At 38.4% G+C, this 27,516-nt stretch overlaps 3 protein-coding genes and 1 long non-coding RNA gene across 8 annotated transcripts in view; 1 reads left to right on the top strand and 3 right to left on the bottom strand.

The window, feature by feature from the left end:
• The first annotated feature begins 634 nt into the window (after positions 1-634).
• zbtb41 (zinc finger and BTB domain containing 41) lies at positions 635-8,841 on the top strand. The gene is made up of 11 exons (XM_061044182.1): positions 635-912; positions 1,425-2,642; positions 3,730-3,937; positions 5,164-5,233; positions 5,363-5,510; positions 5,670-5,799; positions 5,936-6,031; positions 6,118-6,224; positions 6,378-6,483; positions 6,625-6,713; positions 7,427-8,841. Exons 2-11 carry the CDS (start codon positions 1,427-1,429, stop codon positions 8,050-8,052), a joined length of 2,796 nt encoding a protein of 931 aa, XP_060900165.1. The 5' UTR covers positions 635-912; positions 1,425-1,426; the 3' UTR covers positions 8,053-8,841.
• Positions 8,842-9,895: 1,054 nt separating this feature from the next.
• Positions 9,896-13,000, bottom strand: LOC132978851 (uncharacterized). The gene is made up of 6 exons (XR_009673997.1): positions 12,907-13,000; positions 12,706-12,789; positions 12,048-12,209; positions 11,781-11,951; positions 10,334-10,359; positions 9,896-10,146 (listed from the first exon to the last, which is right to left on the bottom strand). It is a non-coding gene; the product is annotated as an uncharacterized LOC132978851 (long non-coding RNA).
• Positions 13,001-15,567: 2,567 nt separating this feature from the next.
• Positions 15,568-19,109, bottom strand: LOC132978493 (complement factor H-like). The gene is made up of 4 exons (XM_061043699.1): positions 17,603-19,109; positions 17,326-17,505; positions 15,908-16,087; positions 15,568-15,767 (listed from the first exon to the last, which is right to left on the bottom strand). The coding sequence occupies exons 1-4, from the start codon at positions 17,658-17,660 to the stop codon at positions 15,568-15,570; spliced, it is 618 nt and encodes a 205-aa protein (XP_060899682.1). The 5' UTR covers positions 17,661-19,109.
• Positions 19,110-19,818: 709 nt separating this feature from the next.
• Positions 19,819-27,516, bottom strand: part of LOC132978848 (complement factor H-like) — a 28,363-nt gene continuing 20,665 nt past the window's right edge. Inside the window, exons 1-10 of one of the 5 annotated variants that reach the window (XM_061044187.1) lie at positions 27,200-27,354; positions 26,926-27,117; positions 25,824-26,003; positions 25,522-25,713; positions 22,849-22,926; positions 22,648-22,731; positions 21,997-22,158; positions 21,730-21,900; positions 20,282-20,307; positions 19,819-20,094 (exon numbers count right to left, since the gene is read on the bottom strand). In XM_061044187.1, the coding sequence (XP_060900170.1) occupies positions 20,068-20,094; positions 20,282-20,307; positions 21,730-21,900; positions 21,997-22,158; positions 22,648-22,731; positions 22,849-22,926; positions 25,522-25,713; positions 25,824-26,003; positions 26,926-27,117; positions 27,200-27,248 (1,161 nt within the window). In that variant the 5' untranslated portion in view covers positions 27,249-27,354 and the 3' untranslated portion in view covers positions 19,819-20,067. Of the gene's footprint in view, positions 20,095-20,281; positions 20,308-21,729; positions 21,901-21,996; positions 22,159-22,647; positions 22,732-22,848; positions 22,927-25,521; positions 25,714-25,823; positions 26,004-26,925; positions 27,118-27,199; positions 27,355-27,516 lie in introns of those variants that run through there. The other 4 variants (XM_061044183.1, XM_061044185.1, XM_061044184.1 and 1 more) reach the window with 4 other exon arrangements.

Here is a 27,516-nt window from a genome sequence, read left to right on the forward strand (position 1 = left end):
AAGAGGACCAAAGATTTCAAAATATGTAAGAAACTAAAAGAGCTGAAAAAAAAAAAAGATAACAGCAATAAGAAGGTAAGAGCAGTAAAAGAAATAGAAACAAGTGGTTAAGGATCAAAAAACCCAAAACTATAATATTAATAAAAATAAAAAGTAAATATAAATATGAAACATAAATAGACAAAGTAAGTAAGATAAGAAAGTAGAGATAATACTTCTGCTTTCATAAAATGTTTGCTGGTTACATAACAACGCATTGTGTGTGGTTGTCAGGTAATTTTTTTATATTCATTATTAGTCAATTTGATAGTAGTTTATAACTTAAGCTATCAGAAAAATTACTAAGAAGTAGAATTTTTATTATCTAGTAGGCCTGTGTAGTAAACGTAAATTAAGCAAGCTAAAGCAATTCCGAAAATTTTAATACCTGAGTACATTTTTTTCCCTCGCTAAAATGTACAAAAAATGTCTACTTCGAAATGCTTGCCAGCAACTGATTATTTCATTCCTAAGGGCTTTCGTACTACATTTCCCATGAGTCCCCATGATTATGAAATCTCGCGTGAACCTAATTGTATCTCGCTAGAACACGTCTTCGTCGTTTAATTTCACTTTTCCAGGGTTACAGACATAACTTACTCGTACAACTATTCATAGTTTGCATTTGTCGAGACATATCTTGTGCTCGTTAAAGTGTGTCGTCTTTAACGCTTAAAATAAGAGCTGTATAGGACAAAAAGCTGAAGCAGCCAATGGGAGAACGTTTTGTTACAGTGTCCGACATTTCTGGTAGGGTGATGATGAGGGGCGTAACAGATATCTAGGAAATTATTGTTCCTTCGTCTATGTTATTAAATTCTTATCTCAGCTGAAGCATATCATTGTGTTGAATACCTGGCGCGTGTCTGAAAGGTAAGGCTGTTTAAAACAGTTTTGATACGAAGGTAAAAATAGTTTGCTTTTAGGGTCGTTTGTCAACACTCTCCTCGGAGGGGGCCCGCCCGTTAGCCTGATAACGCAATGGTAGGGGTCCTTGAGGTGGAGAGCGAATTTGCATGTACAGCCTCTTGGCCGTCCTGCACGTTAACACGGCTAGTTAATATCTTAAATTGAACGTACGGGCTGTGTTCACTATTGGTGGTAGATTTGATATGTAATGTTTTGATGTACATCACATGTTAGTATCAAGCGGCATCATTTCAAGCTCAGTTTTCATAGTTATTATAACTTTTCACCACAACGTCCCCTTCATGTCATTACCATGCTATTATTACCTTGTTGTGATGTCAAAGAAAGACACATTAACCTGCCAATCCATTTTCTATTTTTATTATCCCAATCCTATCAAATCTTAATCACTACCCATCACATGCGAGAGTTTGCACGGGTGAGGTTTTATCTGTTTCTCTTTCTTTTGTACTCAGGGATGATTCATGGTGGCCTAACAAACAAAACACCAATGAAGAAAAAGCCTTGTAATCCCCTGCGCACCAAACGCAGCAGGCAGGACAGTGGCAGCAATGACTGTGTTACAGAGCCAGGCACCGACCTGGCAACAAATACCTCACCTCCATCCTCTCTCCCAGCATCCACCGCACAAATCATGCACCTGGCTATGCAGCTGCACAGCCATAACCTTCTAAGGTTTTTGAATGAGGACCGGGTCAGACAGAGGTTCTGTGATGTGTCTGTGTCCGTGGGTGGGACCGTTTACAGCGCCCACAAGGTGGTGTTGGCCCATGGGAGCAGCTACTTCCACGCTGAGCTGTCCAAGAACCCTGCCACAGCACATGTGACTCTGGACCATGTGGAGGACTCTGTTTTCCAGCACCTGCTTGGCTTTCTGTACACCTCTGAGTTTGCGGTTACTGAGAGTGAGCTCCCGGCTCTTATAGAAGCAGCCCGATTTCTGGACATGATGGATATACTGAAGCTGCTGTGTGAGGAAGGTGACAACAACTCAGTACGTTTGATCAAAGCACAGGATGAGATAAGAGGGACTCCTGAGATGGAAATGTCGTCCAGTGACTCGCCAGCAGGTGACACCAACAACCAGAGCCCTCCTAGTTGTCGTTTAAGCTCTGAAAACTTCCTGGACAACAGCTTGGAGAAGAGTCACACTGGTGTACGGCAGGAATTGTCAAATGAAGCAGAGAAGATCACAAGGAGATCAGTTCGCAGAAGGAGAACACCCACCAAGTATCAAAGAGAAAATCTTGAGTGCATCAACACACCCGAGGAACAACCAAGGACTGAATCACCAACAGAAGAACACGAAGACAGAGTTAAAGACATTGAAAAGGTGGTTGTGGGAAACCAAGTGTCGCAACTGGAAATACGAAAACCAGTTTTTACGGATGATATGGTTGATGTGGAGCAAGCGGAAGAGGACGCAGACATGAGTGAGGACGCTGTCACTCAGAAGGAAGTTGTGGAGGTTTTCCCACCTGATGATATTACAAGTCAAGATTATTTGGATGAAAATGGAGCATATCAAGCTTTTTCACAGATTGGAGTATCAACAGCAGGAAGCTCTGCTCAGGGGAAAGTTTATCCTGAAGGTCTGGCTCCAGTCATCATCCAGACCTCCAGCAAGAAGATTCTTAAGTGCCCGAAATGTGAAAAGACCTTCGACCGCGCAGGTGGGAACCATCGAGTGACGTCTGTATAATCTGTGCTGTCATTAAAGTAACCTCCTCAGTGTTTCCCCTCGGTTGCAGGTGGAGGAGCAGCGGAGGTGAAGTGGAACAATGTTTTAGTTGCGTGTCATTTTTAAAAATTACTTTCTTTAAAATAATTATTAACGTTTATTGGACAAAATAATCAACCAACAACCACCCTATTGCCATAACCTGGCTCGTGGGTAATGGCAAAAGACGGGAGGAATCAGAGATTTACCAAAGGAAATTTTATTTTATTTATGATTTTATTTCAAAACGATGGTCACATCTGTAACACAAATTAATACAATGTTAGTTTCTAAGGAGATAAGCTGGAGCCCAGCAGGTCATATTTCAGCAGCTGTGCACCTCAGCTGCTAGATGCATTCAGGGGAAACACTGCTCCTATAGTAGCAGGTGTGTGTTTGTAATGTACTCCACTGCAGATGCAAGTTAGTTTTAAGCTAACTGGCACAATGCATCCAATGGCAACATTTATGTTTAATATTGTACATGGTCCCTTTACAAATTGAATGAAAAAAACAAAACAATTACAAAACTTTAAACAAGTTTAGTTAACTTCTACAGTTTTTACTGATTATAGTTTTTAATTAATTTAGTTAATAAAATTAGATTCCTGGTGTGGTATAAAATATAAGAAAGTTGTTGAAAGCTTCATCACAGTCTACCACAGCCAAAAACAGGTTATTAGTTTGATGTCTTTATTCAACTTACTAGGCAAGGATAATCGAGAAATAAATACATTTGATTTAAGAAAAAAAAGCAGTATCTCATTTGGAAAGCTGTTGGAAATACAGTTTTGCCTTTTTTGATTGATAAATGATAATCGTAATTGTTGTTTATTATTCTGATACTTCTTCCTTTCTGCTGATTTATAAAATAGGAGGTAGAGCTAATAATTCAAACAGCAATGTTAATTCTTATACATCACCAGTTGCCAGCATCAGAAACTTAAAAGCTCTGATTGTTTTAGTTTTAGAAGAGTAGAGAAGCGTAATCTTCCTGTTTTGTCCTCTAATAACTGATGAAAGTTTTTCTGCGTCATTAGGGAAGTATGAGAGTCACACCAGAGTGCACACAGGAGAGAAACCGTTCCAGTGTGACCTTTGTTTTCAGCGTTACTCCACCAAGTCGAACCTGACCGTGCACAAGAAGAAGCACACCAGCGACGTTCCCTTCCCGAGGAAGGAGCACAAATGTCCCATTTGTAGCAAACTGCATGCCACCAAGAAAACACTCACCAAGCATGTCAGAAGGTGAGACGCTCCAACTCAGCAGTCTATCTTAATTTTATTTACACACACACACACACACACACACACACATGCACGCAGGCAGACACACATGCTCTATGAAAACAAACTCCTAGTTGAGCGGAGTCAAAACGCACAGGAAAACGGACCTGAGGAAGGGAACATGTCTACTGACGATGTATCCAAGTATAATATACATGACGTTTTTATCACAGCAGCACATACAACATCAGCAGCTTTCAGTAGCATCCTGCTTTCTTATGCAGCGGTCTTTGAGTCCAGTGTTTCCATGGCAACGATAAACATCTTGTGTCTGTCATGGCAGCTCTGTCATGGTAGCCGCCACGAAAGACACGGACGTTACAACTATAAAATTAAGGATTTCTCTGGCTTTGATATCTGTTAGAAATATTAGAGGTAATGGGAGGACTCAAAAAGAAAATGTATATAATAGGTTTAGTCCATTTTTTATTATTTAAGATCTATTAGTGTAAATAAATTAAATTTACATCTTGTCCACAAATTGAGCTGCCAGACAACACTTCACACAGAGAGTTGTACTGCACCACCTAAACAAAATTGACTTTACCTTGGTAATGTCTTCTTTTTTTAATTTACAAATAGATGTACACTGATTTACTGAATACTAAATGTATCACAATCAGTGTTTAGAAAACAATGTTGTCTTAGTTAGCTTACTTTATTATATTGGTTTGAACAAACATTGCTGTCATATCTATTTTTAATTTGTTTATACGACTTGTTTGTTAAGGTCTAAAAAAAATGCTGTTTCAAGTTAAAAAGCTCTCAGCTAACCCTTCAGACATAATCACCTTTCAGGAGCTGTTTGGAGAGTTTTCTCCTAAATACTAAGTTCTTTAGGAAACATACGTTTGTTAGCATACTAGCATACTCACAAGCTCACAGGGAAAATTGAAAAGTTTTTTTTTCATGTATATTCTTTACCATGTTTACCAACTTGGTGTAATGGTTTGTGTGCTAACATGGGCTGATCAGTAATTAGCTGAAGCAAATGAAAAGTCATGTCATTAGTTTTGTATGCATTTGTTCATAAACCAAACTGTTCGGAAAAAAAAAGGTTTAGTCATCGTTTTTATCATCATCAATATTTACAGAGGTTATAGGTATACAAATAATGGCAAGATGAGTAAAGAGTGTGCAAGGAGTAGTTCTCAGTTTGACTGTATAGTTTTTCGTTGTCCCGTCAGGTTTCATCCAGATCACATCCAGGAGTTTCTTACCAAAAGGAAAAGGAAGAGTGAAGGCTGGAAATGTGCTGTAAGAATTGTTTTCAGTCTCAGTATGTTCTTGTTTATGTCTGATAATCCAAGGTGATCATAAGTGCAGAATAAGTTCTTTGGGAAAAAAAAACATAACAGTCTTAAACCTTTCAACCCTCTGAATCAGATTTGTCTGAAGACCTTCAGCCGCAGGCCTCATCTGCAGGAGCACATGATCCTGCACACACAGGACCGACCTTTCAAATGTACCTACTGTGACGAATACTTCAAGTCAAGGTTTGCTCGACTGAAACACCAAGAAAAGTTCCACTTAGGTGAGGAATGTACAGGAGAATATAAAGGAATAGTGGAGACTAAACAAAAAAACTTAACCAGATATGACTTACTGTGATATGTGCTCATGGATCACAGTTTCAGTTTATGGATCAATCAATGCATTTGTTGCAATGATTTGTATCCTTTTCAATCTTTAGGTCCCTTTCCGTGTGAGATTTGTGGCCGGCAGTTTAATGACACAGGCAACAGGAAGAGGCACATGGAGTGTACACATGGAGGCAAAAGGAAATGGACCTGCTTCATTTGTGGGAAATCTGTAAGGGAAAGGTACAGGAGAAATGTTCTGTCTATAAAAGCATATATTCCATATGTTAAACTCTTAATCTGCACGCTGAGCTGCATTAAATTCAACGTAATCCTTTGCTGCTTTATTTAGATTCTGTTTTTTTCCCTTTTGTTATAGGACGACATTGAAGGAGCACATGAGGATCCACAGCGGGGAGAAGCCTCACCTGTGTAGTATCTGTGGCCAAAGTTTCCGTCACGGCAGCTCCTACAGGTGAGTGCCATCGGAGGAAATTGTGGCTTGTTTGTGAAATCTTAGAGGAAAACTTGCCTACAAAGAGTAAACTGTTCTTTGGACAGGCTCCACCTCCGAGTCCACCACGACGACAAGCGCTACGAGTGTGACGAATGCGGGAAGACGTTCATACGCCATGATCACCTGACCAAACATCAGAAAATACACTCCGGTACAGTAAAGCTAGAGGCAATGTTATTCCTGTGTTTCTTTCTGTTTCTGTAGTACAAATTCACACAGTTTTCTGTCCTTATAAAACCATGCAGTGGGAAATACTCTTCATCCTTTACTGTCAGTATTTACCTGAACTTGGTGTTTGTCACAGGTGAGAAAGCACACCAATGTGAAGAGTGTGGGAAGTGTTTTAGGCGCCATGATCATCTGACGGTCCACTACAAAAGCATTCACCTGGGAGAGAAAGTTTGGCAGAAGTAGGTGATCAATAAAGTCATTTTAAAGGACATCATTTGTCCGTCGTTAATGCAGTTTTCATTTTCATTTGAATGCCCTTTCTCAGTTTTGCACGTGTTATTTTGGTTTCTGTCTCTGCTAATACTCATTCTTTTTCACAGGTATAAAACTGCTCTGCATCAGTGCGAGGTTTGCAAGAAAGAATTTAAAGGAAAGTCCAGTCTAGAAATGCACTTCAGGACCCACTCAGGTGAGGAAACAAAGAAGTCAAGTGCAGTAAGATGCCTGAGTCCATGTGTTCACCAGAGAGTGTTGGAGAACTGCAATCATCTAATGAAATGAATACCCAGCAGGGAGGGCTCCAGAGCACTGCCGAGACATTTTAGCTTCATTTGGTTTCCAATGGTTTTGTCCAAGTCCTTGCCTTGGGCTTTGACCTTGAAGAATAGTAGCTGAAGCTTGTATGGAGAGTAGATTGATGAGTCGATATACTACATGTTTTAAAACAATACAATCTCAATGTTTTTCATCATCGATAGTATCAAAAAGTACTGAAGCTTTAAAAAAACTACAAATCTTCAGTCACATTTTGAACTACCCAACATTGGGTTTTGTTGATTTTTACTATCATTATACGTTTGAGTTTAATATTCTGGTATAGTGACAACACTACTGGAGGACCACAGTTGTTGCAGTAAAACTTTAACATGTAGGAGGTGATGGTTGAGGTATTCGTCCTGCCCCTACTTCAATGAGATTGAGTGACTGTTAGACGGTTGCAGTAACAATCGCAGTATTTCTTTAACTTTAAAATTTTTTAACTCTCTCACTCTTAAAACTGTCTTTTTGCAAAGAGTTGAGAAAGTACACCACGGCCCTAGGAGACAAACAAGAGTGACGATTGGACGATAAATGTCTTCCTCAAAACTAACTGTGCTTTTTCCTGTCATGATCCTGTGACAGGTGAGAAACCCCACAGGTGTCCCGAGTGCAACCAGACATTCCGGATCAAGAAGACATTGACGAAGCACATGGTGATTCACTCAGACGCTCGCCCTTTTAACTGCCCGCACTGCAGCGCCACCTTCAAAAGAAAGGACAAGCTCAAGTACCATGTGGATCATGTGCACAGCACCCGGTTCACAGAACAGCCAATCAGCACCATCGGCGAGGACAAAATAGTCTCAGTTCACTTTGAAGAACCCTCTAAGTCTTACAGTGCTGAACCAAAGTCAACACTGAGCACCCCTCCTCCTGGGAATGTGTGCGTGCCCGTCACTTTAGTACCTGTCCAGATGGCAGGAGGAGCGCAGGGAAACTTGAGCGCACACAGAGCCTCATCTTTCTCTGCCCAGACTCACAGGGTTGTGAGCATGCAGGCTCAACAGCAGAACTCTGGATACCAGGCATCCTCAGACCTGGCTTTCTTAGAGAAATACACCCTGACCCCCCAGCCAGCTAACATCGTGCACCCTGTGAGGCCCGATCAGATGCTGGACCCCCGAGAGCAGTCCTACCTGGGCACGCTGCTGGGACTGGATTCAGCTTCTTCTGGGCCGAACATTTCCAACTCTGATCACTCGCACTGATGGTGCTCGGCCATAAAAATGGTCAACTGGGCATAGTCCAGTTTCATTAAAGGTTATTAACTGATAAAAACAAAAGTCACAGTATCAGTTTACATTAATCAAATTAGGACAAACTGCACATAATGGACATTGAATCTGATGTGTTCAACCCGTTGACAGTACATCCAAATCTTAGAGGAACTTCATACCAGAGTCCCTCTTATAGCAAAGTCATTTTGTGTCATGTTCAGAGAGGAAAAAAGATGGAACCTTTTTCTGAAGAAAAAATTTCAACTTAAATCTAGAATATTAGTTGAAAGTAAAAAAAACATGTGAGCACATTGTTTACTAACCAAAAATGGGACAAAAACAAACAATGAATTGTTGCAAAGGACAAGGATGCAATTTTTCACTGTATGAAGTAAAAAAAAAAAATAATTTTTCCAGAGCAGATCATTTTTTTTTCAGCCTTGACATGTGCCTCTATAGTTCTCACTGATGATCGGTGTTTCTGGTGAAACATGTTGAGATGTGTTTGATGTGTTTTGCCCTCTGAATGGTGCTTAAAAAAAAACCCACCCTATTTTATTTTCAAGAGTCAGTCAGTTTGCATAATGATGTCGACTTTAATGCACTTCTGAATCACTTAAGATATGTATTCTGTAAAAAGAGTCAGTTTTTGTCATTTATTGTCAATATCACTGAATTAATAGTTTTTTGGATACATCAATGGATTAGTTAACAGAATAGGTTTTATCATTAAAAGCTATTTAGTTACATGTAAATAAAGAATCACTTCTGGCAGCCTGAGATCATAATACTGTCAATCTTTATCTGTGGTAAAAAAACACTTCTTGTTATTTAAATAGTCTGTACAACATTTTATTCTAAAATGTTATGTTTCTGACGAGGGCTGCACGGTGGTTAGCGCTATTGCCTCACAGCAAGGAGGTTACTGGTTCGAATCCCTGTCGGACAGGAGCCTCTCTGTGTGGAGTTTGCATGTTCTCCCTATGCATGTGTGGGTTCTCTCCGGGTACTCCAGCTTCTCCCAGTCAAAAGTCATGCTCCTTATGTTAATCAGTGACTCTAAAGTTGTCTGTAGGTGTGAATGTGAGTGTGGCTGGTTGTTTGTCTCTATATGTCAGCCTTGTGATTGACTGATGTACAGTCCAGGATGTATCCCGACTCTCGCCCAATGACAGCTGGGATTTGGCTCCAGCCCCTTGCGACCCCAAATGGGATGAGAGGTATAGATAATGGCTGATGATGTAATGCAGTTCTATAGAAAAGGGCTTTTTTAACTGGTGTAGATCAAATATGAGCGTCATTCAGTGTGAGAATCCAATGTACCTAAGTTTTAGATCAAGAATCTAATCATAAGAACAAACATTAAAACATGTTCTATTCAGGGGGCTGGTGGGGCAGTGGTTAGTTCGCGCGCCCCATGTATGAGGCTGTGGTCCTCCAAGCGGGTTGCCTCCTTTCCAACATGTCATTCCCTACTCTCTCTCTCTCCCTGATTTCCGACTCTATCCACTGACCCATCTCTCCGTAAAAGCACAAAATGGCCAAATATATATATATATATTACAAAAAATTGTTCTATTCAATCTGCTTTTGGTAAGAAATGAATTAAAAAACAGATGGAAATTAAATATTAAAGCTAAAGATAATACTTGAAATAGTAACTGTTGCATCTTAAGCTTGTTTTGCTGATGGATTTTGTTTTTCTTTGGCATTTGCACAGAATTACTTGTAAAGTTTTATTTCTTGACATTCTGAAACAGTGCTCTTTTCAAACCGTGTTTCAATGACCAATAAAATCAGCTCTCAAAAACTCTGTGAATCATTGACCCTGTGATCGTCACAAAGATTTTATTGAGTACAATTTATAAATGCTCATCATGCATAGCTGTTATTTCTGTAGACAAAGTAAAGCCCCTCCATCATCTTAGCATGAGGGGATCATCTTGAAAAGTGGGCAAAGTGAGTAACTGCATAATCCAAACATTATTGTCCTCTGAAAGTGTCTGGTGTTTGTCTTCAGTCAATAATGAACAAATCTTGAAGCAGCAGAATCCTCCCTTATGCAAGAACGCCTGAGCAAGTTTTCTGGATACAAGATACATGGAGTTATTAACAATAACAGTAAATGTACTTAAAATGAATGGATATACAGTATATACATGCAGAACACACTAAACAGTCGTAGTGCTTCTTATGAGACGGGTCAAAATGTAGGACAAATAGCAGAAATACATTGTTTCTTTTAAAAAGTAGATGTATGATTAACACTCACAAACTTTATTTGCGCCCTGCCACAACCTGAAAACAGTCACAGAGAGGCACAGCAGTGAATATGAATCTTTGTACACCACACACAACATTGCAGAAACCTTTGGGATTCAGCTTATGGATACATGTTCTGATATTTGCTCCTGCGTTGACCACTGTGGATGCTAAAAATTTGGTTTATATTGTTTGTGGCTCTGATGAAAACTGTCAGTAATCAGATCATGTTTGAAGTGGTGTCACCTGAGTCTCCTTTTATTGAGTTGCAAAAAAAAAAAAAAAAAAAAAACCCAAATGTTTGGAGTTAGAAATAAGTCAGGGCAACAGACTTCACCGGATTTAGACTTTTTCATTACTTTGCTTGAGGCTAGAGGCTAGTATGGAAATAACACACCTGTCTGACAGGTTGAATAGTTAAATGTTGACTTGCATTGTGGGTAATACAGGCGGCTATCTTAGATAAATAGAAGAATGCTTGGAAAAAAACAAAGGAACATACAACATCTATTGTTCTGTTCATTCTGATTCTTTAAACAAAGTTAATCTATTCCTCTTGAGAGTAAATAAACAAGACAAGACTTCCTGCTAAGCAATAGTCAAGATATAAGTCTTTGTGACATCTTATCATCATTTTTGTGTGGATTAAAGGAACAAGACTCTTTAACATTTAATTTGTGAACTTTACAAGTGTTGGCACGCAGAGCCAGCTGTGTCTTTGTTCTTTATGCTAAGCTACGCTAAATGGCTGCTAGCTGTAGCTTTATTTATGACGTACAGACATGAGCATGGTATCAATCTGCTAACTGACTCTTGACAATGAACCAGTGCTCTTAATGGGACTTCATACTTCACAAGGGGGCGCCAAAATCCACACAAACGGAAGGATTCTCTCAAGAGCTTTAAATAACACAGTGTCTGTTTTGTATTAACAGTGTTGTGAAATATTTACTACTACTACATCACAGTTATCCCAATCCTACTCAGAGTTTTTGAATACTGAAGCACAAACTGGGGGCTTTTAATCCAAATAAATAAAAAACAGGATTGTTCAACCCAGACTTCGCTTTTTTTTTCTTTTAAACAATCTGTTTTTAAGGTTTGATTCGACATGATCATTTTAATCTGATGAAATTAACTTTAAAGAACTGGGGCCGGGTAGATCCAGGTTGCAGATTTTACATATTGGAAGTTTGGGACAAATCCTTTCATTGATTGGTCAAAAATGATCAAAAATAAAAAAAATTGGAACTTAAATGGAGACATAAGGACCTTCATCATGTTGATGTGAAGATGGAAGTTAAGTCAATGTGTTGTCGAAAGGACAATCAGTGAAATGATCTTGCAGGTGACCAGCACTCACTTATCTCAAGTGATAATAAGAAAAGAAAGATGTCTCTGTGAAGTAGTTCTATTTTAGCTGAAACATATGAAATGGGCTTTGAAGATATACTTACATTTCTGTAACCTCAGTCCTTCAGTCGTGCACTTGCCCACAGAGTAATTATCAAACCACCACTCTTCCTGATGCACACAGTCAAATTCTTTTTCCTCTCCCTCTTTTATAAAGACTTTTCCGACTGAAACTAACAGTGGATGTTCATCAGTGTTCACAGCACAGTAGGCATCTGCACAAAAAGAAAACAGAGCTATTTTTTTCAACAAACCCCTCTCTCCCCATCATACAAATCTGTACCAGACTATTATAATAGACTTGTTTATACCTCTGCAGATGGGTATATCGGACCATGTGCCATCGCCATAACACAGCACTGTTTCTGGACCAACTAGTTTGTAAAAAATTTTGCAGCTGTACTTCAAAAACGATTCGTTCGATTCCACTACTTCACCGTTGGCAACCGTGGGGAAAGTTCCACAGTTTTTGACTAAGAAACAAAAGTGAAAAGATAGACATAGATGGATGGATTTATACTTCATTGACCCCAAACTTTGACATTATTATAGCAGCAGGTTATTAAAGCATCAAAAAAGAAATAACCTTCAAATAAACTCCAACACTAGAATATGGATTTATATACATCAAGAAATTGTAGTCATATAAATCTAAATTATATAAATATAGATTATGAACTTAAAAATTAAAAATATATATTAATTCAAAGTACTGTTCAAGGAGACATGAATCCTGGGTGACTTCATCAGGAAGAGAACACATTAAAAAAGATACATTTATATATATATACTGTATATATTTCTTTCTTTCTTTCTTTTTATGTATTTTTTTTTTTTCTACAGGAAATGATGATCAGACCCCAGGTATTTTGCTAAATCATCCAAAATGGACAATAGTACTTAGCACATTTGTCAGAGGCGCTTCTATTCTCCATTTTTAACATTTTATTCATACAAATGTACACCTACCACCCACAGGCCGGACCGCACTGCCAGCTGATGGAATGTTTCCCCTACCTGCAGAACCACCCTGTCCAGTACCTGGTCTGCTGCCTCAAAGGATCAAACATTACTTGAAATATGCATTATTTACAAGTAAATAAAGTGTGTTCAGATCAGATACATGGACAAACTTATTTTCATCTCATACAGTTGATGTCTGTTACCTACCTCCACCTGCAGGTTGTGTTCTGTCAGAAGATGTAGTTTGTCCTTCACCTCCTCCACTACCTGGTCTGGTTCCTCTGACTGAGAGTGAAACAGATATATAGATCAATTGTAGTATATTCTTATATTTTATATGATTTAAATGGTGGTTTATTAAGGACAAAGAAAACTCCTGGACTGTTACTTCCAAAACACATTTGTAAAGTCAAAGCTGTGTTTATTTGTATTTTCATTTTAATCCTGTTTATGTAGAAATTTGTAACTCTGAGTTTAAAGAAATATTGATTAAAGATTGACTTTCTGGTCACCTTATGTCTACAGACTCTTGAGGGAAATATTTGACTGTTCAGCTCCTAATTTATTTGTCAGGGACTATTCATGTAGGCATTGTTACATCTTCATTAAAGTGCAACTGATGCAATGTACATAGGACTTCTAGCCATGGCTAATTGACACTCCCTGTTCCTGGTTAGGCTTTTAGGAAATAACACACATGATACAACAAGGCTGTAAAATAGACATGGAAATGGACGATTGCAGTAGACATAGAGACTCAGCGACATAGATGCATAAAAGTAAATAAGTCAGACATAGACAAGCAAATTGATGATGACGATGAATAAGAATGAGAATAAATAATAATAACTGAAATAACAGCTATGAACAAAAAAAAGAAAAGAGGAGTAAAATATGCTGTGCTATAAAACATGTGTATTTAGTATTTGCAGATTTGCCTTTGTTTAAGCCATTGTTTCGCTTTGTTATTAAAACCTTTGGAGTCAGTTCATGTTTTTACTTCTGATGGGAGGGGTATTCTCAATGGCCCTCAGTTATCAATCTGGTGTAGAAACCAGCGTAGATTTGGGTGTAGAAATCATCGTACGACAGAGTCCACGTGGGACCTATGAAACGTGCGTATCTGGTTGATCACAGCGTACGCGAGACCGGGTGTTGATAAGTGTGGTGGCTGGAAACGATCGTCATTTAAATACCACGCCCCTATATATTCACGGCTCACCTGTCCTCACCCTCAGAGTTTACGGCATGGAGATACGTAATACGGCAAAGAAGAGAAACGAGATATGACCTGAGTGACACCTTAACAGAGAGAAGTAAAGAAGAATAACATTGTGTTGTTTGGCAGCCTGAAATGTAGGATTAAAGAGCTTCAGAAGAAATACGCCTGCATGGAAATCTCATCAGTGTTGGTGTGGATAAACGAACTCCAGCGGAGTTTTTAATATTTAATTTAATTTGATATGTAACGTACATAATCTAGCCTATAATATAATTTTTAAAAATACTTTTAGTTTAAAAAACCTTGTCAGACCATACGATCCCTACAATGTAGCCTAGTGTTGCGGGTCTTAAAAGAAGCAGCTCCCGGACCGGAGGACGCCAGCCGTACCCCACCTGAAATTATCCCAGATCGTGGAGCGAGTGGCTTCTTTCATCGGTTCAGCCTCAATATTAGGCACAAGTGGTACAGGCGAACCTGCATCTGTGTCGGATAACGTCGGCTGCACTGGCAGCTCGCCATTAATGAGACTTTAAAAGAGAAGAGAAACCTGAAACGTCCTGCATCACATGAATAAAGTGTTTGATCAAACGCTGTGCAATGTGCACTTCTCATCCGATTAGCCTTCTTTCCAAACATAAGAATTTAACACTTACATAAAAGAAGTTCCTGACTCCGTCTTACAGCCCCCTGGATTTCTTTATTCGTTATTCTGTCACATGTAGTCTCTGGCCTATGTGCGTCTGCTGTGCGCAATTACGCATGTGGCACATCAGCGTATTTATTATTTTAATCTCTGGACATACCGATTAGTTATGATCTAATGATGATGTTCTGTATCCCTAAATATTTCACATTTCAGAGGCTAAAAATTGTATTTACTGTCCTCTGGAAGTTTTTCTGTCCTGTTAAAGTAAATGTTTTTAGTTTTTCTGTTTTAATTTGTCTCAGTATTTTCTGCAGTGATATTCCTGTGCGCATGAACGTTTAACATGTATTTACTGAAAGCAGCCTCTCTAATGTTTAATCTTTAAAGTAATTTGATTAAACAAACAAAAATTAATCAAATAAAACACACAACTAAATAAATCACCTGACAGCAGGCGATGCTCAACATTATTTAAAAAGCAAATTAGCCTACAGAGATCGTTTGAGGTGGAGCGTAATATAAAATACATTTGAGATATCTTATCTAACAGTAAATCTGTGAACCTCTATCTATCCGTCTTAACAAGCACTGTTATAGTATGATCTAATTATTCTCTGACACAGACAGATTCACTGCAGCACAAGCAAGTCCACACTGAGTTGAAAACGTGCGTACACGAACTGAGACCTGGCGTGAGATTTGAGCGTACCCTCCGCTCACGTCCAAATTGATAAGTGCCGAACTTTGCGTGGAAATGACCGTACACCCATTTTTCTGCCGTACATACGTTTGATAAGTGAAGGCCAATAAGTTTAGAAGTGTTTTTTTCTTCTTCTGAGAGCAGCTGCAGTGTGGACGATAAAAATGAATAAAGACAGTAGAAAGGACCCTGCTGAGCATTAACCTCTACTAGCACCACGGAGCAATGTTTTTAACATGTTTTAATGTTTTTTACGTTCTGAGAGGTCTTGAAGTTTTTTACATCTTAGCGGTTAGTTCACTTACTGCACTTTGGACCTTCACTCCAGCTTCCGGATAAGCAGAAGATGTTTTTTTTGCTTTCTGCTCCCTCCACAGAGTATCCATCTTCACATTCATATCTAACTTCGGAATCTGCAGCAAAAATCTCCTGATATTTCTGACCAATGATGACTGCATGGGGGATTTGAGGGGGTTCGCCACATGTATTGATACTTACTGTAAAAAAACAAAACAAAAAAAAAGCACATTACAGAAGGTGGTAGCTCAAACAAATGGTTAGATAACTTAAACCTAAGATGATATTCATTTAGACTGTAATGTTAATATGGACAGTATTATACATCTGACAGACTTACTCTCACAGACAGGAACAGAGGTCCAGGTTCCATTTAAACAAACGGCTGTGGCATCCCTGTTCTTCAGCTCATATTCGTTGTCACATGTTACCCTTATTGTGTTTCCTGGGTTATACCAACCACTTTGTTTCTTATTGAATTTTGCGTTGGGTATCTCAGGTGGAAGGCAGTCCTCTTCGTCTGAGAGCAAAAGAAAGACATGATAACACAATTTGAACATGGTTGCAGTGATTTTTACACTGTTTATTTTTTAAATATTCTCTGCATGTGTATTATTTCAACGAATTCATGACAGTAAAAAATGTATTTGCATAACCTGTTGCTTCACTTGAATGTATGCTCCATTGCTTTTACTGTGGATTTATTATTCAATATTTTCAAGAATACCAGAAATTCAACAAGAATTGAATTCTTATTGTCCAATTGTAAGCTATTTCTTAAATACAAGTGAATAAATGTGAGATTTGAAAATGACTAATGTATTTCTACTTTAGCTCTGTACTCGGTCTCTCTGCAAACTGCTGATTATATAGCTACTAAATCATCCACTATGTTCCCCTGCAGTGAGCCGAGCTAGTCTCCTTTTTGAATGAATATCAGGTAGTGTTCAGTGTGCTTTTTAGCACGACAACGTGAGAGGGAAAACATATCCAATCAAAACAGTAAAACTGCAGTGGGCGGCCAAACATTAAGTCAAATGTACTATAAAGCTTTGCAAGGAGAGGTGCTGTATATATATAAATATATATCTATATAGTTTCATTAATGTGTAGAAGCTAGCTCTGAGCACCTCCCCACCACAAAACATCCCTTTAATAAGCTAACACTTCTAGCAGCAGGTCCTCTTATCACTCAGAGAAAATATAGAGATCTATAATCTAACTACTAGTTAATTACCTCATCTCAAGATACACATGTTCCTGGGATTCAAACTGTGTTGTGTATTGACTGAAATGTAATCAATTGTCCTGCTTGGCAGAATTAAAAAAATGTTTTTTTAAATTTGTTAACAAGCAAACGTTGTTGCAATTCAATACTGAATGTTAATGTCACAGCTCCATTAGGTTGAAGAAAAGTTAAAGACATATGTTAATATGTGACATTTACTTTTGGGTTTATTTCTGTTAGACGCTGCTTTCGACCAAAAACTCAATGATTATTTGGTTGCATATAATAGACAGAGGATGAAAATGTTGCTTCTTCATGCACATAGTATAAAGCTCACCACAGAAGAGTTGCATTAAGAAATGTAATAACATTTGCTAAAGGAAGCCGTTTCAGACTAAAGTTTCATAAATTGACAGATTGATGACTTTGTGAGGTAAAAAAAACAAAACATAAAACATGAACATTATATACAGTTTAGCATGACAAGCGCTATTACAGGCTCTCAATGTCTCATTCAAACAAACACTTACCTATACATTGCGGTTCAGGAGACCAGACCCCGTTTTGACATGTGCTTGTTGCCCACCATCCCTTCACTGCAGGTTTACGTCCACTATCACAGGCGTAAGTTATCTCAATTTCATGAGAATACGTTTCTTGTTTCGGGAAAAAATAACCACCATCAAGGCCTGGAGCGCCACAAGGCTGAGCTGCACAAAAAGATGAGTAAAAATAAGAGCACAACACTATCATAAAAAACAAAAAAAACCAATGTAAATGTTAGGTGATAGAGTCTAATGTTCTTACCATGCAGTGCTCCTGGAAGGCCGAAAAGAATAACAAACCCGAGATATCTCACCCACATTTTGTCAGGAATAAAAATGTTAGAGTGAAGAGCCCATTTCAAATCAGAACAGGTTAATGATTGTTGAGGGCACTTCCCCAAAAAGTGAAGAAATGTGGAGTAAACAGTCAGTATCTGTGACTCTGACACCCCTCGTTACTCCAAGCACACACACTGATCCAATGAAACAAACAACATTGCAGACACACTCGGGGGTAAAAACAGTTCAACACACCGGTCTCTCATCATAATGTTAACATAAGTCAGAGTTATGACATATAAAGATCATTACAAGACAGTAATGAACATTTATAGAATACTTCATCAATGTAGTCATAATGATTGAGTATTTTACAACCATTACATCATATTCATATTGTGCTATGTGCATACAGACAATGGGAACTTAGAGAGATCGCAAATACATTTAAAGGTCATAATCTGAAAGCTGATTCAATCATGATAAAGATGTTGATTAATAAACTAAATGTGGTTAAAGTCTTTAGTTTCAACTTAAATTGAGTACATTTGACAGTTGAAACATTCAGCAAACATTGCAGCATTTTTGAGTTTCTCCCATGTTTGTCAAACCACAACAGAGATTCATTTGTTTAGAGTCCAGATTTCCAAATGATTTCCCGGACTGCTGTGATCAGAGGTCAGCATAATGAAATACCAAACACAGCCAGGGCAAAGGTTAGCCTGCAGTAACACAGAGGAAACTGTGACAGAAAGTTGTAGGCGATTTGATTGGCACAGCACAGGGACCATACTTTAGATTTAAATACAAGAATTGTTATGGATTGTTATGGATGATTATGATGTTATGAAAAAGATTGCCTTTGAGTCTCCTTGTCGGTCTATGAGCCAACTTGCTGGATCTCCCTGTGCTCTGCACCTCTTTCATCCACTTTAAAACATGTGACTGAACAGTAGAAATACAGTGTATGGTGTTAGGTATTGGAGGGCAGACTTGGTCATGTAGTGAATGATTATCCAGATGAGAACAGTCTCACAAATGTCTTTGTTTTTTTCTCTTGACATCAAATATGTTTCATTACAATGTCATAAAAGTAAGGTCAGGTACAGCTAGGTGGCATACTTCATCTGCCAGGACAAAAGTATTAAGGAGAGAAGGCAAGACAGGAGCTTGAGCCCCTTTTCTTTTGGCTCTCAATAAGTGTTGGTGCCTGCTATGACAGCAGCCATTGAATCTGAAGAAATCTTTCAGACTCAGATAGCCCAGCAGAAAAGCACCAGATGGGCCTGAAGACTCCAGCTAAAACCTGGGTATGGGAAGAGGCTGGGAGGCTATGGATAGGGGGTTTTGGCTGTCCTCAAGGAAGTTCTTACAGTTTCAAGAACCAAGGAAGGAAAGCAGGGCTTGTTTACTGCTGTTTTCTGCAGGGTTGGAGAGCTGCTGACTGAGGATGTTGAACTGTGGTAAAAACACTTAAAGGAAGAACTGAACCAAAGTAGCATGCCATCTGATGAAGTGACACATTTCAAAGATCCAGTGGAAGTCTCAACCATCTTTGGCAGTGGTCTCTGAGGTAGTCAAAGTGTTCTTCAGTGGCAGGGAGAATGCTCCTGACAGTGTGTTGGGCTCTTTGCTAACACATCTCTTCAGTGTCACATGGAGGTCTGGGACAGTGCCTGTAAATTGGTAGGAGTGGTTCCCATTTTGAAACAGAAGGACAGGAAGGTGTGCTCTATCTGGGTATTACACTATTGAGCTTACAGGGGCGCCTTTATTCCTTATGTTAATCAGTGACTCTAAAGTCAAATGAGGCTGTGGTCCTCCAAGCGGGTTGCCTCATTTCCGACATGTCATTCCCTACTCTCTCTCTCTCCCTGATTTCCGACTCTATCCACTGACCTATCTCTCCATAAAAGCACAAAATGGCCAAATATATATATATATTACAAAAAATTGTTCTATTCAATCTGCTTTTGGTAAGAAATGAATTAAAAAACAGATGGAAATTAAATTGTAAAGCTAAAGATAATAGTTGAAATAGTAACTGTTGCATCTTAAGGTTGTTTTGCTGATGGATTTTGTTTTTCTTTGGCATTTGCACAGAATTACTTGTAAAGTTTTATTTCTTGACATTCTGAAACAGTGCTCTTTTCAAACCGTGTTTCAATGACCAATAAAATCAGCTCTCAAAAACTCGGATGATTGTGAATCATTGACCCTGTGATCGTCACAAAGATTTTATTGAGTACAATTTATAAATGCTCATCATGCATAGCTGTTATTTCTGTAGACAAAGTAAAGCCCCTCCATCATCTTAGCATGAGGGGATCATCTTGAAAAGTGGGCAAAGTGAGTAACTGCATAATCCAAACATTATTGTCCTCTGAAAGTGTCTGGTGTTTGTCTTCAGTCAATAATGAACAAATCTTGAAGCAGCAGAATCCTCCCTTATGCAAGAACGCCTGAGCAAGTTTTCTGGATACAAGATACATGGAGTTATTAACAATAACAGTAAATGTACTTAAAATGAATGGATATACAGTATATACATGCAGAACACACTAAACAGTCGTAGTGCTTCTTATGAGACGGGTCAAAATGTAGGACAAATAGCAGAAATACATTGTTTCTTTTAAAAAGTAGATGTATGATTAACACTCACAAACTTTATTTGCGCCCTGGCACAGCCTGAAAACAGTCACAGAGAGGCACAGCAGTGAATATGAATCTTTGTACACCACACACAACATTGCAGAAACCTTTGGGATTCAGCTTATGGATACATGTTCTGATATTTGCTCCTGCGTTGACCACTGTGGATGCTAAAAATTTGGTTTATATTGTTTGTGGCTCTGATGAAAACTGTCAGTAATCAGATCATGTTTGAAGTGGTGTCACCTGAGTCTCCTTTTATTGAGTTGCAAAAAAAACAAACAAAAAAAAAACCAAATGTTTGGAGTTAGAAATAAGTCAGGGCAACAGACTTCACCGGATTTAGACTTTTTCATTACTTTGCTTGAGGCTAGAGGCTAGTATGGAAATAATACACCTGTCTGACAGGTTGAATAGTTAAATGTTGACTTGCATTGTGGGTAATACAGGCGGCTATCTTAGATAAATAGAAGAATGCTTGGAAAAAAACAAAGGAACATACAACATCTATTGTTCTGTTCATTCTGATTCTTTAAACAAAGTTAATCTATTCCTCTTGAGAGTAAATAAACAAGACAAGACTTCCTGCTAAGCAATAGTCAAGATATAAGTCTTTGTGACATCTTATCATCATTTTTGTGTGGATTAAAGGAACAAGACTCTTTAACATTTAATTTGTGAACTTTACAAGTGTTGGCACGCAGAGCCAGCTGTGTCTTTGTTCTTTATGCTAAGCTACGCTAAATGGCTGCTAGCTGTAGCTTTATTTATGACGTACAGACATGAGCATGGTATCAATCTGCTAACTGAACTCTTGACAATGAACCAGTGCTCTTAATGGGACTTCATACTTCACAAGGGGGCGCCAAAATCCACACAAACAGAAGGATTCTCTCAAGAGCTTTAAATAACACAGTGTCTGTTTTGTATTAACAGTGTTGTGAAATATTTACTACTACTACATCACAGTTATCCCAATCCTACTCAGAGTTTTTGAATACTGAAGCACAAACTGGGGGCTTTTAATCCAAATAAATTAAAAACAGGATTGTTCAACCCAGACTTTGCTTTTTTTTTCTTTTAAACAATCTGTTTTTAAGGTTTGATTCGACATGATAATTTTAATCTGATGAAATTAACTTTAAAGAACTGGGGCCGGGTAGATCCAGGTTGCAGATTTTACATATTGGAAGTTTGGGACAAATCCTTTCATTGATTGGTCAAAAATGATCAAAAATAAAAAAAATTGGAACTTAAATGGAGACATAAAGACCTTCATCATGTTGATGTGAAGATGGAAGTTAAGTCAATGTGTTGTCGAAAGGACAATCAGTGAAATGATCTCGCAGGTGACCAGCACTCACTTATCTCAAGTGATAATAAGAAAAGAAAGATGTCTCTGTGAAGTAGTTCTATTTTAGCTGAAACATATGAAATGAGCTTTGAAGATATACTTACATTTCTGTAACCTCAGTCCTTCAGTCGTGCACTTGCCCACAGAGTAATTATCAAACCACCACTCTTCCTGATGCACACAGTCAAATTCTTTTTCCTCTCCCTCTTTTATAAAGACTTTTCCGACTGAAACTAACAGTGGATGTTCATCAGTGTTCACAGCACAGTAGGCATCTGCACAAAAAGAAAACAGAGCTATTTTTTTCAACAAACCCCTCTCTCCCCATCATACAAATCTGTACCAGACTATTATAATAGACTTGTTTATACCTCTGCAGATGGGTATATCGGACCATGTGCCATCGCCATAACACAGCACTGTTTCTGGACCAACTAGTTTGTAAAAAATTTTGCAGCTGTACTTCAAAAACGATTCGTTCGATTCCACTACTTCACCGTTGGCAACCGTGGGGAAAGTTCCACAGTTTTTGACTAAGAAACAAAAGTGAAAAGATAGACACAGATGGATGGATTTATACTTCATTGACCCCAAACTTTGACATTATTATAGCAGCAGGTTATCAAAGCATCAAAAAAGAAATAACCTGCAAATAAACTCCAACACTAGAATATGGATTTATATACATCAAGAAATTGTAGTCATATAAATCTAAATTATATAAATATAGATTATGAACTTAAAAATTAAAAATATATATTAATTCAAAGTACTGTTCAAGGAGACATGAATCCTGGGTGACTTCATCAGGAAGAGAACACATTAAAAAAAATTTATATATATATATACATATATATATTTCTATGTTTTTTTTTTTTTTTTTTTTTTTTTTACAGGAAATGATGATCAGACCCAAGATATTTTGCTAAATCATCCAAAATGGACAATAGTACTTAGCACATTTGTCAGAGGCGCTTCTATTCTCCATTTTTAACATTTTATTCATACAAATGTACACCTACCACCCACAGGCCGGACCGCACTGCCAGCTGATGGAATGTTTCCCCTACCTGCAGAACCACCCTGTCCAGTACCTGGTCTGCTGCCTCAAAGGATCAAACATTACTTGAAATATGCATTATTTACAAGTAAATAAAGTGTGTTCAGATCAGATACATGGACAAACTTATTTTCATCTCATACAGTTGATGTCTGTTACCTACCTCCACCTGCAGGTTGTGTTCTGTCAGAAGATGTAGTTTGTCCTTCACCTCCTCCACTACCTGGTCTGGTTCCTCTGACTGAGAGTGAAACAGATATATAGATCAATTGTAGTATATTCTTATATTTTATATGATTTAAATGGTGGTTTATTAAGGACAAAGAAAACTCCTGGACTGTTACTCAGCTTCCAAAACACATTTGCAAAGTCAAAGCCGTGTTTATTTATATTTTCATTTTAATCCTGTTTATGTAGAAATTTGTAACTCTGAGTTTAAAGAAATATTGATTAAAGATTGACTTTCTGGTCACCTTATGTCTACAGACTCTTGAGGGAAATATATGACTGTTCAGCTCCTAATTTATTTGTCAGGGACTATTCATGTAGGCATTGTTACATCTTCATTAAAGTGCAACTGATGCAATGTACATAGGACTTCTAGCCATGGCTAATTGACACTCCCTGTTCCTGGTTAGGCTTTTAGGAAATAACACACATGATACAACAAGGCTGTAAAATAGACATGGAAATGGACGATTGCAGTAGACATAGAGACTCAGCGACATAGATGCATAAAAGTAAGTAAGTCGGACATAGACAAGCAAATTGATGATGACGATGAATAAGAATGAGAATAAATAATAATAACTGAAATAACAGCTATGAACAAAAAAAAGAAAAGAGGAGTAAAATATGCTGTGCTATAAAACATGTGTATTTAGTATTTGCAGATTTGCCTTTGTTTAAGCCATTGTTTCGCTTTGTTATTAAAACCTTTGGAGTCAGTTCATGTTTTTACTTCTGATGGGAGGGGTATTCTCAATGGCCCTCACTTATCAATCTGGTGTAGAAACCAGCGTAGATTTGGGTGTAGAAATCATCGTACGACAGAGTCCACGTGGGACCTATGAAACGTGCGTATCTGGTTGATCACAGCGTACGCGAGACCGGGTGTTGATAAGTGTGGTGGCTGGAAACGATCGTCATTTAAATACCACGCCCCTATATATTCACGGCTCAGCTGTCCTCGCCCTCAGAGTTTACGGCATGGAGATACGTAATACGGCAAAGAAGAGAAACGAGATATGACCTGAGTGACACCATAACAGAGAGAAGTAAACAGGAATAACATTGTGTTGTTTGGCAGCCTGAAATGTAGGATTAAAGAGCTTCAGAAGAAATACGCCTGCATGGAAATCTCATCAGTGTTGGTGTGGATAACCGAACTCCAGCGGAGTTTTTAATATTTAATTTAATTTGATATGTAACGTACATAATCTAGCCTATAATATAATTTTTTAAAATACTTTTAGTTTAAAAAACCTTGTCAGACCATACGATCGGTACAATGTAACCTAGTGTTGGGGGTCTTAAAAGAAGCAGCACCCGGAGCGGACCAGAGGACGCCAGCCGTACCCCACCTGAAATTATCCCAGATCGTGGAGCGAGTGGCTTCTTTCATCGGTTCAGCCTCAATATTAGGCACAAGTGGTACAGGCGAACCTGCATCTATGTCGGATAACGTCGGCTGCACTGGCAGCTCGCCATTAATGAGACTTTAAAAGAGAAGAGAAACCTGAAACGTCCTGCATCAATGAATAAAGTGTTTGATCAAACGCTGTACAATGTGCACTTCTCATCCGATTAGCCTTCTTTCCAAACATAAGAATTTAACACGTACATAAAAGAAGTTCCTGACTCCGTCTTACAGCCCCCTGGATTTCTTTATTCGTTATTATGTCACATGTAGTCTCTGGCCTATGTGCGTCTGCTGTGCGCAATTACGCATGTGGCACATCAGCGTATTTATTATTTTAATCTCTGGACATACCGATTAGTTATGATCTAATGATGATGTTCTGTATCCCTAAATATTTCATATTCAGAGGCTAAAAGTTGTATTTACTGTCCTCTGGAAGTTTTTCTGTCCTGTTAAAGTAAATGTTTTTAGTTTTTCTGTTTTAATTTGTCTCAGTATTTTCTGCAGTGATATTCCTGTGCGCATGAACGTTTAACATGTATTTACTGAAAGCAGCCTCTCTAATGTTTAATCTTTAAAGTAAATCGATTAAACAAACAAAAATTCATCAAATAAAACACACAACTAAATAAATCACCTGACAGCTGGCGATGCTCAACATTATTTAAAAAGCAAATTAGCCTACAGAGATCGTTTGAGGTGGAGCGTAATATAAAATACATTTGAGATATCTTATCTAACAGTAAATCTGTGAACCTCTATCTATCCGTCTTAACAAGCACTGTTATAGTATGATCTAATTATTCTCTGACACAGACAGATTCGCTGCAGCACAAGTCCACACTGAGTTGAAAACGTGCGTACACGAACTGAGACCTGGCGTGAGATTTGAGCGTACCCTCCGCTCACGTCCAAATTGATAAGTGCCGAACTTTGCGTGGAAATGACCGTACACCCATTTTTCTGCCGTACATACGTTTGATAAGTGAAGGCCAATAAGTTTAGAAGTGTTTTTTTTTTCTTCTGAGAGCAGCTGCAGTGTGGACGATAAAAATGAATAAAGACAGTAGAAAGGACCCTGCTGAGCATTAACCTCTACTAGCACCACGGAGCAATGTTTTTAACATGTTTTAATGTTTTTTACGTTCTGAGAGGTCTTGAAGTTTTTTACATCTTAGCGGTTAGTTCACTTACTGCACTTTGGGCCTTCACTCCAGTTTCCGGATAAGCAGAAGATGTTTTTTTTGCTCTCTGCTCCCTCCACAGAGTATCCATCTTCACATTCATATCTAACTTTGGAGTCTGCAGCAAACACCTCCTGATATCTCTGACCAACAATGACTGCATGGGGGATTTGAGGGGGTTCACCACATGCAAGGATGCTCTCTGTAAACAATTAAATACTTTTTTTTTAGCAGGAACAGGAAAAGATGGCGTTGGTTTGGACACTGATCTTATTCTGTTATTGGTTTGGGTGACTGGAGGAACACACTTACTCTCACAGACAGGCACAGAGGTCCAGGTTCCATTGAGACAAACAGCTGTGGCGTCCCTCTTTTTCGGTTCATATCCCTCGTCACATGTTACCCGTATTTTGTCCCCCTCCTCGTACCAACCGTCTGAGTTTTCTGTGTATTTTGCATTGGGGACTGTTATTGGAATGCAGGCGTTTATTTCTGTGTAAACAAACAAACAAATGACCTTCACACACATTTTAATATGACTCTTACGAATATTTCCCCTCTGCCCCCTCACTCTGACATCTCTCCAGTCATGCATGTCAATAGGATCATGTTTGTGCATGTATTTCAGCCTATGTGTGCGCAGCATGTCTCAATAACAGAGTGTAATGTATTGATTTTCCCCTCGTGGGATTAATGAAGTATTTCTTCTTCTTCTTCTTCTTCTTCTTCTTCTTCTCCTCGCAGTCGTGCCATTAAACTGCATATCAGCACGCTTGCTTCCTGCACTCTCCCTGTGGTCTCAAGCTATAGGAGGCCGGGCTGATATTCAGTAGTACCCCTCTCATGTGATATTCTTAAGTATAAAAGGGTCCAAATATAAACATGTTGTTGTTACCAACACTATAATATACAAATTAGCCAAGGCTAGAAACCTTTATGCATGGCATCTACTTTGTACTTGTTCACTAATGTTTACTGAATGTGTCCCTGTTAAATAAACAAATAATAATATGATTACTTTAATAATCCCTGATGAGAAACTAAATCATTGTAGCAGCAACAACATTCAAACTATAAGAGAAAAACAACAAGACAAACAGGAAACAAAAAAACAAAATATAGAAGTCAAAGTCGAAAAGTTGCTCCAAAAACAGAGAGCAGCTACATAACACTTGTATTTAAGACGAGCAGCATTCTCGTGTAGGGATGCAAAGTGCCACTTTCATGCTGTAACTTTATTTGATTATCTGGAATAATCTGAAAATAATTTCCTTTGATTTGAAATGGCATACCTAAATTTCTCTTGTGTGTATAAAGACAATTAATGACATCATTTGTAAGAATAATGTAAAAGGTTTTGACCCACCTCAAACATCTTCAGACAACCCCACAGAGATATTCATAAATATCTTACCGATACATTGTGGTTCAGGAAACCATTTTTCATTCTGACATGTGCTTGTAGCCCACCAACCCTCCGCAGCGGGTTTACGTCCATTATCACAAGCATACTTTAGTGTTGTTCCATGAGAATACGTTTCTTGTTCAGGGACAAAATAACCACCACCCAGGCGGGGAGCAGCACAAGGCTGAGCTGCACTTTGAGCTGAAACACAACAATATATACACATGAGAAGTATATTTAACAAATATAAGACATTCCAAGTGATAGGATAAAACGTTCTTACCGTACAGGAAACAAACCAGGAGAACACAGTGGAGATATCTCACACACATTTTGTCAAGAAGTGAAATACTTCGATAAAGCAGTGCCTACAAGCCAGTTCCCAAATAGACCAGTTAATAATTATCACGGGCCTTTTTCCAAACATGTTAAGAAACAGTCAACATTACACTGCGTTACTGACATCACACTATTGCTCGGAAGTCAGCACAAGTAAGTACAAACACAAGTATTTTGCTTAATCTTGGCTCCTGTAAACACAGATCAATGAAGTGGACAGTTGTTGCATCATTTACTTTCACTAAAGTCAAATGTTTAAAG

This window comes from Labrus mixtus, chromosome 8, assembly GCF_963584025.1.
Source record: "Labrus mixtus chromosome 8, fLabMix1.1, whole genome shotgun sequence".
Lineage (NCBI taxonomy): Eukaryota > Metazoa > Chordata > Actinopteri > Labriformes > Labridae > Labrus > Labrus mixtus.

Excerpts from the sequence above, each read along its gene's own strand:
- zbtb41 (XM_061044182.1), top strand. The coding sequence starts at position 1,427 with ATGATTCATGGTGGCCTAACAAACAAAACACCAATGAAGAAAAAGCCT. Across the intron at positions 6,032-6,117 it reads CGTCACGGCAGCTCCTACAG|GCTCCACCTCCGAGTCCACC; the intron begins GTGAGTGCCATC and ends TTCTTTGGACAG. Across the intron at positions 6,225-6,377 it reads ACATCAGAAAATACACTCCG|GTGAGAAAGCACACCAATGT; the intron begins GTACAGTAAAGC and ends TGTTTGTCACAG.
- LOC132978493 (XM_061043699.1), bottom strand. The coding sequence starts at position 17,660 with ATGTGGGTGAGATATCTCGGGTTTGTTATTCTTTTCGGCCTTCCAGGA. Across the intron at positions 16,088-17,325 it reads TCCTGAACCGCAATGTATAG|ACGAAGAGGACTGCCTTCCA; the intron begins GTAAGTGTTTGT and ends TTTTGCTCTCAG. Across the intron at positions 15,768-15,907 it reads CTCTGTTCCTGTCTGTGAGA|TAAGTATCAATACATGTGGC; the intron begins GTAAGTCTGTCA and ends GTTTTTTTACAG.